General features: G+C 44.2%; 1 protein-coding gene across 5 annotated transcripts in view; it reads right to left on the reverse strand.

The window, feature by feature from the left end:
• The window catches only part of STUM (stum, mechanosensory transduction mediator homolog), a 43,859-nt gene extending 29,796 nt beyond the window's left edge, over positions 1 to 14,063 (reverse strand). For all 5 annotated transcript variants that reach the window (XM_033055238.1, XM_033055239.1, XM_033055234.1 and 2 more), the window contains exon 1: positions 13,861 to 14,063. In XM_033055238.1, the coding sequence (XP_032911129.1) occupies positions 13,861 to 14,050 (190 nt within the window). In that variant the 5' untranslated portion in view covers positions 14,051 to 14,063. The remainder of the gene's footprint in view (positions 1 to 13,860) is intronic.
• Between the last annotated feature and the right edge of the window lie 849 nt (positions 14,064 to 14,912).

The following is a 14,912-nucleotide window of genomic DNA, read 5'->3' on the forward strand; positions in this document are numbered from 1 at the left end:
ATGCTACTGATACAGAGCATGCAAGGACCTCTCATGTTTTCTACCCCTTAGATAATGCATGAAGGAAAGCAACACTGAGAACATGCAGCACATCCCTCCATAAACATCACCATGAATGGTGCTGAGAGAACACGTGCTCAAGGTGTTCCACGGTCAGCAAAGCCCTCAGGATTCTCAGGCTGGGCTAAGGAGGGATGCTGTGGAAGAGCAGGACAGAAATTGCTTTTCCCTTGTTCTGGTGCCACAGGCTGCAGTCCTTTGGGGTAAATTTTCCCTCACACAAGCTCTCCACAAGCTGTAGCTCCTGCCAGGAACTGTTCCAGCGTGGGCTCTCCATGCACATCTTTCTAGGATATTCTCACAGGTGTGTCCCCCTCCCTCCCTCCCTCTCAGTATCACATGCTTTGGGAAAGAGCTACCCAAGAGCTGCACTCTGCAGTGATGGCAATTAAAGAAATTATAGGGTTTTATGTTGAGTGCTCATAAGAAAGAGAGGTGGTCTGAATTTCAAAAATTGCCCACATCCCATGAGACACAGCAGATGTGTATGCATTAGGAGACAGCACAGAGGTCAGAACTACTTCAGTTCTAAGGATGAGATGATCCAGAACGATGTGTGGGCAATGCCTGAAGTGTTTTGAAAGTATTGAAGCAAATGTCTTATTTTGCAAACCAGGTAATGGGTAACTTTCATCTGACTTAACTTAGGATATCTGCAAGGGAGGTGTCTTGATCTGAGCCACTTACCCTTTAGAGGCAGAAAAAAAAAAGAGGGGAAAAAAAAAAAAGTAGATGGAAGCCCCCAAAAGGTGTGATTCACTTAACCTGATTTAAAGAGATGAGTCACATGGTGGTAGTACCTAATTCCTCCATAAAAATTATAAAGGCAACCAATTCAGGTGCAGAGGTTACATGAAGCCCATCTAATCTGCCCAATAAATACGTTTGCCATTAATCTATTTTGATTAAATAATTCTAATAAAAATCCTCCTGCTCTAGTGTACCAGCTAGCTAATCAACTCCTTTAGGAGGAGCTCTTCCTACAGGCCAGCAGGATTTTACTCTGTGCATTGCAGATCTTCCTCTGAAAATCTGGTACTGACAGTGCGAGGCACAACAGAGGCAGGACTTTGTTCTTGCGCCCTCCGTGCAGAAAACATCCCTGTTACTACGGATACAGGAGGATGGCAGGACCTAAACTGTGGTTTAATACCTACTTTTAAACAATATTTTTACTGCTCATCCCTGTTGATAAAGAGAAGTAAAGATGAATTCTTTGTTCTGATCATTGTAGTTTATCAAAATGACCTTGTTGTTGCCTGAAGGCTTTAATGAAATGCTCCTGCAACAGCAGGAAGACATCTAAATTTGATGTTTCTAGCTCTTTTCACATTGCTTTTCTTCTGGAGGGTATCTTTTTCCAAAAGGACAGTGTTTGCAGGGCTCAGATGAGCCCTGTTGCTAAGAAACAAGTCCCAACTGTGCCTTTAAAACTGCCTTTAAACATACAATACAAGGAAATGTTTTTCTTTTCATTACGCGGTATTGCATGTTTTTATCAGAACTTCTTTGAACTTGGATCTGACTCTTGGGGTTACATTTCTGTGACAGTCTTCTGGGAGAGGACCTTTTCTTTTTCCATTGTCTGTACAGTACCATGGTCACCTACATAGTTGCATATATTTTAAAACAGTATTATTTAAAATTATTTAAAGGTCACAGTAACGCCCCATTTTGCACACAATTGCCATGCAACCATGAATGAATACAGTGCCCACTTACTGCAAATATTGGTTAATACTAAACTACAAAGCACAAAAGAAATCAGTGCTCTTGCAAATGGCAAGCCTGGGCTGCATTTGTGCTTGCCTGCCTTTGGGTTTTGGTGGGGGTTTTCTTTTTTGCCATATACTAAAACATGCTGAAGCCCCTCGTGTGTGTGCAAGAAAGTTTGTGGTGCTCAGAAGCACAGAGCAGATCATAGAAACATGTGAGGGAGCAACCAGCACAGCCAAACTAAAAAGTGCTTTGTCCATCCTACCTATTTACTGTGTTTTCATTAATGCATGGCACAGACAACACCTCTCTTCTCAATGAACACAAAGTCCAGCAGTGATGGAAGTAGCTCATTGACAACAGTTTTCCTGGAAGAGATTAATGGAAACTAAAGTGTGGCTGCATTATTTGAGGAGCTGAATTGAAAGAAGTCTGTGTAGATTCTCTCACCAGTTTTGCCACCGACTTCCTGGACAATCTGAGTCTTTCCCCTGAATTCTCCACTCAGATTACAGATAGTCTTAAATGTATGACAAAACTCCTTCATATGACAACATTCCCTTCTGGATCATAACAGGGCTTGAGTGTAGCCTGCACCTCACAGTGCTACTGAAATAATAATGCTGTGTCCATGTGGTACATTGGGATGTTGTTTAGGGCTGGCTGTGATGGGTTAATGATTGGACTCAATGATCTTAAAGGTCTTTTTCAGCCTAAATGATGCTATGAAAACGCTGCTTGACTACCTAATGGCACTTCTCACACCAGTAAATAGTGAACTTCTCAGGAAAGACTTAAATCACAGCCACTGGAGTAAATTATCATGTTATTTAGGTATCATTCCTTTTACAAAATGTACTGAAGAACATTTACTAGAGTGTGAGGAAGTGCCATAAAGATTTAAAACACACCTACATTTGTAAAGGAGAAAGCAGATTAAGTTTCATGATTCAGCATAAACCAGATTTTTAGCTTTGGCTGCTGGCTAATTTGGGAAATACAATTCTCAGTGAGTGTCCAGCTTGGTACTGCAACTTCCCTGGTTCAAAGGGCAGAGAGCTCAGCTCTGCAGTTCTTCTTTACAGTAAATAATACTTATTCACAGGAGCAACCTCAAGGGGCCAGCTCAATGTTGCTAGAGCAGAGGAGGTGAGCAGGAGTGAGACAAAATATTTCTTAGAGGCTCAACACCACATTGCTCTGTGAGTGGTGGGTTCCCAGATCTTACTTAGAGGAGTAAAGCTTGCAGTGGGAACATTTTGTACCTGTTTTGCACAGTTCATATGATGGGTTGGTGTTCCAAGCAGTGTGACCTGGAATCTACAGAGCAACTGTCTGTGCAGCTCTGCCTTGGCACTAAATGAATAAATGAACACTGAAAGATGGGGTGCAGTGAAAGCAGAACACAGACATGCCTGCATTGTACCAAAACCACCGTGTTTCAGTTAGTGCACAGAACAAAAATCTTTTATTCTTTGTGTCAGTACAGCTAAGGGTGGACTGCTACCATTTACTCATCACAGCCTCAGGAAAAGGAGGGTTCCCTCTGGAACTGCTGAGCAAGAGTGGCTCCTGGGAACATATGCTTGTTCTAAAATCCATTCCCAGCTCCACCACAGGCTTCTTCTAAGTGTCAGCTGCACACAGCACAAGGAGAAGAATCTTGCTTTTTTTTTTTTTTAATCCTGCACTGCCTTGAATTCACCATCCTAGGTGGAAATACTAAGGCTGTGACAGAAATGAGCGTCGTGCCAACGTAAAGCATTTGTCCTTTGGGTCAGGATGGGCTGGCTGAGCCCAGAGTCCCCCATTCTGCTCTCCACACCCAGGGCTTGGTGCAGGCCCTGCCCTGCACGTGCTCAGCTGTCCACACCTCTGCAGCGTGGGTGTGAAAATTAAAATCACACAGACTTTTCGTGGCAATGCGCGATGTAAGGGGTTGGCTCTCCAGGCACAAAAATCAGCTCCCCACGTACAGCTGACCAAGAAAACAAGAACCAAGTGAGATTACCTCAGGGAGTCAACTCCAAAGGGGTGTCAGGAGACTCCATTTCCACGGTGTTTTTGTGGGATATGTGAGGGACTGAGTGAAATAGGTACTCAGATGCAAGTCAATGTATAAAATTACATTCTGACTTTCGAAAGAGAAAACAAGAGACTGTTTTTATACTCTCAACTGACAATGATTGTAGTCCCTGTGCTCTCTTCTCTCTTTTACACAAGACAAGAAACCATCCCACCAGCTGTCTGCAGCCACAATGAAATTTTAGTAGGAGGAAAAAAAAAATCCCGTGATGCTGAGTCTAAAATATTGTTTTTTAAAAAGTTTAGTTCTTGTTTTGTAAAAAACTTGCTACACCTTCCCTGGGATTGACCAATTTGTTGGATGCAGATCTAAAGCAGAAAGACATGCAGCAAAAAAAGCATTATCAGATTTGGACTACAGACAGGAAAATTTGGCAATGCTTTCACAGTTATCAGCTCAAGAGTGATAATTTAATGGCCCAATCCAATCCACACTCATCTAATTCTCTGACTACAGTGATAAAATGTTCCAAGTCTTTCAGTGGATTACTCAGTAACTACTCTGGTGCAGATGAGTTTTGAAAGGGGTCTCTCATTTGTTGCAAGCATTTAAAAAAGACAGAAGGAGAGTATGAGGAAATCATGCTGACCCCTCAGCTGGGGAGGGATTTTGCTCTGGCTACACCTCACAAGTGTCTCCATTTTTGACCATTCCTTTCTCACCATCCTAAATCCTTCCACTAAGACAGCAATTCCAGAGTGTGTTGAGGGCAAAGAGAGGTCCAGCTGTATTTTCAGCCAGAATTTAGTCTTCACATCCTTGGAACCCATTTTCAGTGGAAACTTGAAGTTTCCTCACTCCAAAACAGTGTTCACAAAAAGACATGAAAAGAAATTAAAAATCTAATTTACAGGGAATATAAATATATAAAAGTTGATCCAAGAGCTTTACTTTTTCTTACTATAATGAACTTGTCCTGACCACTGTCAGTGAGAGGCCTGAGTCTATGGGGCTCTGTGCATCACAATTTCTGTGGTGCCAAGTTGCCATCTCCTTTCCCCACACAGCACAGCAAATACAATGTTGGATAGTCACATCCAAAATATCATGTTTATGGAAATCAAATTGTCATGGCAACAGAAGAGGTCTTGCAAGTATTTTTAAAATAGCAGATTAACAAAACCAATTTATGAAATCTAAAATCCACTCTTTTGTGAATGCTCTTAAACAGATACAACAAATTATTTTCTGCCTGCGGGAGGCCTTTCTTGAATGCTATGGTCTCATTTCACCACAGGAGCATAAGTAATAGGTATGCATGCAAATAAATACATATTTTAAACTTAAATCAGCAAAACTATTTCAGCTGGACTGTGTCACACTAATGTGATCATTTAGCTTATTTCAGGTAAAATATTTTCACAAAAACATCATAACTCATAATTCGCAAAATTATGGAACTTTTTAACAGTGAACTTGTGGCTCATAATAATCTAATTTTTAGTCTACAATAAATCTCAGTTCTTCAAAGGCTTATTAACACAAACACTTAGTAAAAATGTACAAACACTTTTTAAAAACAACGTTCTTATTTGGTCCAATTGAATTTTTTCCCCCCAACAAAATCACAAGATTAATTTGACCATTTAGCCCTTTTGCATTCTTTACAAACTTGTTTGTGGTTTAACTAAAACAAAATTATTCTCCACAATCTCAAAGCATTTTTAAGTTTTGTGTGGATATTCACCAATGCTTGTGGCCAGCTGAGAGTTCAGCCCAGATAAACAACATCCTGGTGAGAGGCTGGATAATGATCTGTCACATTTAAATTCACATTCCCAGAGATGCCCCTGGTGTCCTGCACCATTCCTTGTATAAGCATTATTTCTGAAGTTGGAAATGTAATACAGGATGAACCCCTGCACAGAATGCGATTATGTTTCCAAGAATTCCTCCATTGATTGTATCCACCATTTCCTCTAACAAGATTTGACTGTGATCCACTCCAGGCATATCCTTTGGGTATGTTTATACTGAGATTTTTAATTTAAGTTGGTGTATTGCCTGTCAGCTTTCATCAGCCACCTAATTTATATTTACTGTGTTTCATGATGTTATGCTCAAAGACATGGATGTCCATGGTTTTGTCTAATATGGCAGAACTGGGAATTAGTCATGTATCCTCTTTTTAAATTTAAGAGCTCAGTATAATATTGCCATTTTCCAGTGCTGAAAAATCATGACTCAGATTCTCTAAGACTGAGAATTAGGGAGAAAAAAAAAGGCAATTCATTCTTTCTTCCCACAGCCTCCATTTTTTTTCCCTTTTGAGACAGGATCATTATCTTCAAATCCTGTTCCACAGCCATAAGAGTTACATTTTTTTCTTTCTTCTTGAAAGCAAAGGTTCCCATCTAATCAAGAGCCTCAGGGGACAAGGTTCTAAGGAAACACCAAATATTGTGTGAGTCAGGGCTGCATTGCTTTTGAGGAGCTGTCAAGTAGTTAGAGAGAAACTGTTTGGTCTGTAACTCCTTTGGAATGGAAACACTGAGCTTGAACTGCCTTTATTACAAGGTCTACATTGCTGAAGGAGGGAGGGTTGAGAGCAGCTTCTAAGTGGTAAGATGGAGAGAGAACAAACTGTGGAAATGAGTATTTAAAATCAAATATTTGAGTTCTGCTCATTTATTTTTTCCTTGACTCTACACAGAATGAAACCTAAGTTCATAACACCAGAAATCAACAAGTGAAATGTAACTAGATAGAATGGCATGGGCTTTTTTTCTCAAGTTCTTACAGTATTTTCATTTTGGGCCTCCCTAGATGACACAAATGCTCAAAAACCCTGGGAAGGGGAAAGGGGAAGAGGGATTTACTTCCTCCCTTAATTAAAAAACTCCTTATCTTCAGCAGAACCAGGAAAACCCAAGTTTCACATTCCTACAATCTCTGAAGCAAGGTGAATGACATGAACTTGAGCCCTAAGCCTGTCAGTGTTTAAAAGCCATTTGGCCTTAATAAACTGCTTTAACTTGGTCAGCCCTGAACTGGGCAGGCAGCTGGACAGGATGATAATTGTAGGTCCTTTCCAAATGAAATAATCTATTTTGTTTTGTCTCTGACTAGCATCTTTGCACAGTGCTACAACCAAGTTTGTGCTCATCCACTGTGGTGCTGCCACTGTCTCACTTTAAAGTTGTAAAGTTCTACAATGAAGACAAGTCCTAAGACAGGAGAAAGGATGTCATATGTCAGACTGACTTTATTTTATTACAAAGCTTAGGACTATTTTAGAATCCTTTACCATCCAATCATTTTTTTTCTCCACAGAATTCAAAACTTGACAAAGGTTCTAAAATTCCCCTTTGTGCCAGACATTGCCAGCTGTGGGTATATTTGTGTTCAGGGTCCTGCACACAGTTTTGTGGGTAAGGAAGAGCCTGAGGAACCTGGTTTCTGCTTCCTGTTCCTCTCTTTATGGTCCTGAACAGCTCAAAAACTCTCAAAGTTTTTTTTCATGGCAGAGAGATTAAAAGGCAGTGAGCTGCTGCAGGCAATGGTGCTTTATAAGGCTTTGTAAATCCCTCCAACACCCACTGATTCAGAGCAGGAGAAAATTCACTTCCTTCCTGCTATCCAGACTAGGAAAAATTCACCTATCAAAAGCACTCTCTTCATCCAAGTCACTTTTATCTTCAAATCCTTTCACTCATTTTCTCCCTTGCTGCAAGAAGTTTCAGTTCTTTTGCCTTCTCACTGAATCTCTGCAAATGTACTTTTCTCCTTCTGGACTTGATTCTCTCTTTCTCTCCACGTCACACCCTTTGTTTGGAACAGCCTTCTATCCACCTTAAAATTCAGCTGCTTTACTTGGCCATTTAACAGCTCTTCTCTGCTGTCTGCTCCCACCTTCACTCTTAATCTCCAAGTACATCTGTCCAAACTGCATGAAATGACAAACAAGATTACAAGATGTTGAGCATCTGTCTCCTTATGTGTTCATTAAGTAATGAGTATCTCCACAGAGCTCTTGAAAAACAGCAGTGAACAGAAACCACTGAGCAAAAACGTCCCTGGCCAATTCTTTTGTCTTTTGTTTTGGTGGAATCAGAAGGAGGGAGGCAGAGAAACTTGTTTGGTTTTAGCTGGTCTGGCAAGGACAGCAATTCGAAGGCTGCAGCATTGGGTTAATGCACAGCTTGACAGCAAAATGAACCAAAAAGTCATTTTAAATGCAAGTGGAGCTCAACAGCCGACTTCTACCAACTGCAGCAAGTGAAGGGCAAAATCCAGCCAAAGGCCAGAAACAGTTTTCAACATTTGGACTGCGACTTGAGGCTGAGCAAGGCATGAGAGCTTGTGCCATGTGTGCCCATATCTGCCTTTGTAAAGGAGGGCACAGCAGGAGGATGAGGATGAGCACTTACATGACCATCACGGCTGGGCAGACAGACTCAAGGAAGGAATCCAGTGTTACACACAGGAAGGGGAGGAAGAGGAATATGTTAAGTGTTCAGGCAAGTACAGGAAAAGCAGAAAACAACTTTCTGCCAAAAACACAGCAAAGCGTGCTGTTCAACACTGGATTAAACTGAGGGGTCACATCAGGTCCCTCAGCAGATAAAATACCTTTTTTCTTTTTTTTTTTTTTCTGATGGGATACACTAGGGGGAGTTGTCTCAATCAAGGAGCTGCAAAGTTGAAACACTTCAGCATTTATTCAGATTACCAACTACCTGTGAACCTCTTGTGAGTTCCCCAGGATTGATTGTCTTTCTAGGTGGTCCAGACACTTCGTGGAACAAAAATATTGCAGACTACCCAGTGGCAGTAAGATTGTGGAATGACTGTTCAATACCATCTGTCAGGTAAGTTATATAACACAATTATATTTCTCACTTAAATCTCTGTTATAAAAATAAAAGAAAAGAAAATAGAAGAGGGATTTAGGGCCTTCTACATGCTGATAAGAAAAAAGACCTGCAGGTGGAGACACCTCAGATTCAGCTGTTCTTGTGCCCACCTTTACCTCACTGTGAGGATAATCTACAGCTGACACCACTAATTCCACTAATGGAGCAGTAAACCTAGATGCACACATTTTACTTCAGGTCTCATTTCCCACCTTGCACAAGCACAAGTCACCATAAAGAACTTCTTGACCTTTTTAGTGGAAAATACAAAACCTGACAGAGTGAAGTCTACTGGAAATAGATTTGCTTTGTTCAATTATGTTCCCATAAACAGCTTTTTTGTGCAATACTACCAGCACCACAGCCTGAAAGGCAATTTTAGCAAAAAACTGCAGCAGCACAGTTCACAAGCACAAATTCACACAAACACTCAAGAAAAATCTTTGTTTTCCACAAATGAGCTTGTAAATCACACAGATTCATCGGTTTGCATGTTTAAAGGAAAAAAAAATAAAAGGATCCTAAATACTGGAGGGAGTTAGATTTTAATGCACGTATGTCTGAAAGCCCAAATTTATTTTTTGCACTGTTTGCTCTACCGTAGATAAGAAAATGTGTTTTTTCCTTGAAATTCTTAGTTTCAGTAATGAAGGCAATGGATGTTTGCTTGAGGCATCTATTTACCGTTCCAACCACAAAAATAAAATGAGTACTGGTAATTTTATGCAGATCTTATCCTTTCAACTTTCTCGAGTGTTGTGTTCTGTACTTCAGCTCTTTGGAGAGCTCATTCTGCTCAGGAGAGCCTTGGTTTTTAATGAGAAGATGCCTGGCTTCTATAAATCGTGTATTTAAGCCACATTCACACAGCTGAAGGTGCAGTGCTTGAACTCTCTCAAGACTGACTGAATAAACAGATGGCAGAAGACTCGTGGTATGGAGCTGACACAGGAGAGCTGCCCTGTGGAACCGTGGAAGGAAAAAGTTCAGTGGGTTGGGAATCACTCCTTCGTCCCAAAGCTTTTGTGAGAGGCTGTCACCCCTGAACTCCTCCAGGGGCTGTTTCATGGCACATGGGTGGCTGCTCTCCTATCCTGTACTAACACAATTTTATGCTGCGTATTTCAATTACTCGCTGCATAAAAATAGTGTACACGTATAGCGCGGGCTGCGATCCAAAATCCGCCCCCCTCCCGACAGGAGGGATTAATCTTGGAGAATAACTCAGACTTTCAGATAATTTCACTCACTTCTCACATTTCCCTCAAATTCTCCCCCCTTCGTTTACCCCCCTCCCACACACGTGATGTTGAGAGAAGGAAGAGCAGAGAGGAAGGAGGGCAAGATTCCCATGTATCAGCTCCGGGAACGACGAGGAGCCAGATCTTCTCCCACGCTGACTGGCACACGGCAGCTCCAGGAGAACACAGTCTGCCAGCTAAAGGGCACGGCCAGCCCTTCTCCCATTTGCCATCTGCAGCACTCCATCCTGCGGGAACGGCAGAGCTGGGCATCCTCTGTGTCTGCTGACAGCTGCATCTCCCATGCTCCAGAGAGATCCATCATCACTGCATGGTCTGGCCCTGATGCCGGAGCGCTGGTAGCCAAGGCAGGATGGCTTTTGCCACAGCACCTGCTGACCCCTCTGTCTTCTTCTTCCTACCCACTCTTTTTGTGAACCTGAGCTTGGGCACCTTCACTGCAGCTCAGCCCTACAGCCCTCTTGGACACAGGTGAGAGACTGCACTGGACCTTGGAAAACTGATCCAGAACACTTCCAAGGGTTGCACCTGTCACAGCGTAATTTCAAAGTAGGCTAATCAAGATTTCTTACACTGCACTTGGTCTGAATTTGAAGTTTTGGCAAGGCAAAAGTTAACATATCCCCCGCGTAAGAAAAAATTCCTATGAACTGCATCTTTTGTAGCACGCATGGAATGAGTAGTTAAAACCCAGTTTACAATGCATCTTAAAACCTGCAGTTCTGGGTTATTACATAAAACTCTGAAAATTAGCCAACTGAAAATAATAAACTGTAAACAAAATAATGACTGTAAACAAAGAGAAAGTGTTACTTCTCCTGTCCAAATAGAGTACTACTGTAAAACATAAATAGCACAAAGGAAAAACAAACCAGATATTTAAAATTCTCAGATTTCACCCTCACAGGTGACTTCCATAACACAGAAAAGGTAGTTTAACTAAACAAAATAGAGGCTTTCAGATGCTGAGAGGCTACCCCAGGATTTAATAACCCGCATCAGAGCACAATTTCTATTTGGATATCACCACTCTGAAGCGTGGGGCACTACTGAAAACCTCAAATGCACCAGTCTCCAAGCAATGGAAAACTTGATTTATTCAATGTTGCCCATTTTCATGTCTACCCCAGTGGTCTCTGACCCTTATTTGCAATTGCACTGCAGAGTCTTATACACAAGTGACAACTACATGCAAAATGGATGAGGGATGGATTTAGGGACTGAGAAACACACCTAAACATAGTCACACTCTCCAACTAAGCAGGCAGAAATATACAGCAAGCCTGTGAAACATCATTTTAACATGTTAAAAATCTGGACTACAAGAATTGATGGGAATTTTACCATTTACTTTACAGGGAACAGGCTCACATCCTTGTTGTGAATCCTTCCCACCACTGCAAATCTTACCTATTTTACAAGCGTTGCTCAGCTCATTGAGATGGCTGAAGTACAACAATGACACAAAATCTCTTTTTACCTTGAACATTCCTGCCAGTGGATTCGTGATCCTCCTGTTTCCCCTCATGTGTGGGCTATGTGATACATGACAGGATATGGCTGAGATTGTAAATAGCTGTATTCTAGTCAGGTGTGTCATCTCAGACTAAGTTTTCTCTCAAAATTCATGTGAAATTAGCAGCTTTATTAACAGAATGGTTCATTTATGTGCAAACTAAGTGCCATGCTTTGCATACTGAGCTTGGGATGCATCCCCCAAACACTGCATTTCGCCAGGCTGTGGGGATGCCACAGGGAAGGATTCCCTTTCATTTGTAGTTTTTTTGGTTTGCTACTTTTGAGACAGGGTACCAGGAGAAAGAGTGGCACGGCCACACAGATCGTACCACATAAATCAGTGCATCAAAGGGCAAACAAATTTAAAAAAAAACACCTCCATCTGTTAAAAAAAAACTTCAAATAGATTTAATAATAGAATTAAAATCTATTTTGTGCTGGTCCAGCCTGTCAGTGGTTACACAATCAAGACAGCTGCATAGTCCAGATTGAACTCCCAAGCTTTCAACCAGCACAGGCTGGGAGCCCTGAGCACTCACCTAGCTGCTGTCCTTCCTTAGGCACCTTCTGTAGGAGGGAAGGCACAACACTGGCTGTCCTCAGCAGACCCACAGCAGTGATGCCTTGGGTTTTAGCTTTTAGCACCCAGAGAAGAACCCTGGGCAGAGAACCACACTTCAAGCCAATTCCAGCATAAGGATGGCTTATGGGGACCTGTCCTGCTGGGATGAAGGGAGAACACTGAGTTTTCCAGTGTGCTTTGTGAAGTGTCATCTAATTTGGGTAAGGAAAAGTGTATGGTAAGTCAGGCTTTTTTCCTGTACACAAGAAAGGTGTGGTGCCTTCAATGCCAACAGAAAACAGCACTCGCTTTGAAAACTCTGGTTTTGAACTTCTCTCTCTGAAATGGGAAACTAAGCCCCAGGAAACCTAAAGCCCCGTGACAGAACTCAGCTCCAGAGCTTGTCTTTGATTCATCACTCGAGGTTCTTCAGGTGGCTGCACACAAGGGGTGGGCAAACAACACACCCAGGCAAAATGCACTGCACCTGGAAACACACACACACACACACACACACACACACACACACACACACACACACACACACACACACACACACACACACACACACACACACACACACACACACACACACACACACACACACACACACACACACACACACACACACACACACACACACACACACACACACACACACACACACACACACACACACACACACACCCACCAGTCCTTCCACAGGAAAACTCAGAGGTATTTCAAAAGGTGCAGGTTTTCCCCCGGAATACATCCACAGTTTTGGAGAAGCTGGAGCAGCAACAGCCTCTACATGTTGCACACACTGTCCCATCCACACTTAAGGAGCACTTTAATCAGAACTTTAAGAATTTGAGATTTGTTAAACAATTAAGCCCCCTGAAGCACATGAAGCAATTAAAGGCAGGAGTAGCTATTTAAAAGCAGGGCCAGGTGAGGATGCTCCCATATCACAAAGAAGGCTTCCGTGGTGACCACAGTAGCAGAAAGAACAGCCAGGAATGGACTATGAGAGCCTGAGGTATGGGTTAATGAGTTATGGATTATTTTGTTTGGGTTTGGTTTTGGTTTTTTATTAATGTGGCTATTTTGCTTTCAGCTGGAACGTTTGTATTTAGTCTTGTATTCCAGGAGCTTTTGTAGTGTTCAAACTCTAAGCTCCAGTTGCAGTAAGCAATTCCTAATTCGAGTGGAGGAAAAGGAAATACAGAAAGGATGCAGCCACATCTTAGAGACCTGAGCAGACTAGAGACTTTATGTTGAGAAACCGAATCTCCAGTTTCTCTGGACGACGGTGCTAACATTTTCCAGGGGTCTCCTTAGAAAACCCGGGACGGTGGGCTCTGGAAGCTCGTCTCTAGCGAGCGAGTGATGCGGTCACCGTGAGCTTAGGTCCTCTGGCTGAAATCACAGCTGGCGAGAGCCGGAACAGCTGAATCCCTTGCACAGCGCACGATCCCCGCCCGGCGAGCACGGAGCGGTGGGAAGGGATGCTTCCCACCCTCCGGCGGGGGATGCTCTGTCCCCGGCCCGGAGGCCAGCCGGGTGTCCCAGCCCCGCTGCCGCTGCCATCCCAGGGAAACGCGAGCCTCGCCCGCTCCGCTCGCCGGGCGCGGATCCCTGGGGACCCGCAGGGCGCTGCCCCGGCCCCCGACGCGAAACTTTGCGGAGCGGCTCCCGCCTCCCTCCGTTCCTCCATCCCTCCCCGCGCTGCCGTCGGGCAAAGTGCGGCAGCCGCAGGTGGGAGAGGGACCCCGAGCCCCGGGCGCCTTCCCTCGCTCCCTCCCGCAGCATCCTTACCCAGCCCCGGCACGAAGGTGTTGAGGAAGAGGCAGATGACGGCCACGGGGAAGGGCATGTAGGGGATGGCGGCGCGCAGGGGGCCCTTCTTCTCCCGGACCTGCACCACCACGCCGCTGGAAGGGGCCGTGCCGCCCCGGCCGGGCTCCGCGGCCGCCGCGCTCTCGCCGTCTTTGGGCGAGGGCTCCATGGCCGTGCCCCGGCGGGACCGCAGCTCCCGCCGCCGAGCGCGCTCCCGCCGCCGGGCGCGGCCCCGCCTGCGCGCCCCCCGCCCTCCGCCCGCCCCTCGATGGGCTGGATCCCGCCCGCATCCCGGCTTCTATCCCGGCCCCCCGATGGGCTGGATCCCGGCTCCTTCCCCGACCCCTCGCGGGGCTGGATCCCGCCCGCATCCCGGCTCCTTCCCCGCAGCGCTTCCCGAGCCGCGGGCTCCCCTCCGTGCGCACCCAGACGCGGGGCAAGGCGCTGTCCCGCTCCATGTAAGGGAGCGCAGAAGCGGTGGAAGATCGTGCCCTGCACGCCCTTAAAAGCAGAAGGTGTAAGAAAGGGTGTAAAATAAACCCGCACGCGTTTATTGTCTGAAAATCCCTGCAGTAAGGAGGAAGAGGGAGGCGAGCAGCAAGGAGGCAAAGAAAGCTGTCCCTGGAGAGCTTGGTGTGAAAGTGTGTCTTCGTTCCTCGGTGCCAAGAGACGAAACATGGCTTTGTAGGGCTGGTAATTATTGTTCACAGAATTCAGAGGGTGAAATGGGAACGAAACTTGAGCGTGTCTAGGTAAAAAAATTCCCCCAATAATTGCCCCTGTAGATGGGATTCAGCAGAAAAAATGGGGAAAATATTAAAGGCATTAATCCTGATAAGAAATGTAAGTGTGGCGCGTATAGAGAATCTTTCCATGGGAGAGAGGATAGTCTGTGTCTTACTGTGCATTTTGAAGCTGCGGTTTTGCCAAAACTCCTGCTAGGAATTTAGATCCCAATAGAAACCTTGAGCTACTTTACTTATACCACCTGGCAAATGCGTAATTCAACAGTTTAATTGATTAGAGTACGA

The sequence above is a fragment of the Catharus ustulatus genome, chromosome 3 (assembly GCF_009819885.2).
Source record: "Catharus ustulatus isolate bCatUst1 chromosome 3, bCatUst1.pri.v2, whole genome shotgun sequence".
Classification (NCBI taxonomy): Eukaryota; Metazoa; Chordata; class Aves; order Passeriformes; family Turdidae; genus Catharus; species Catharus ustulatus.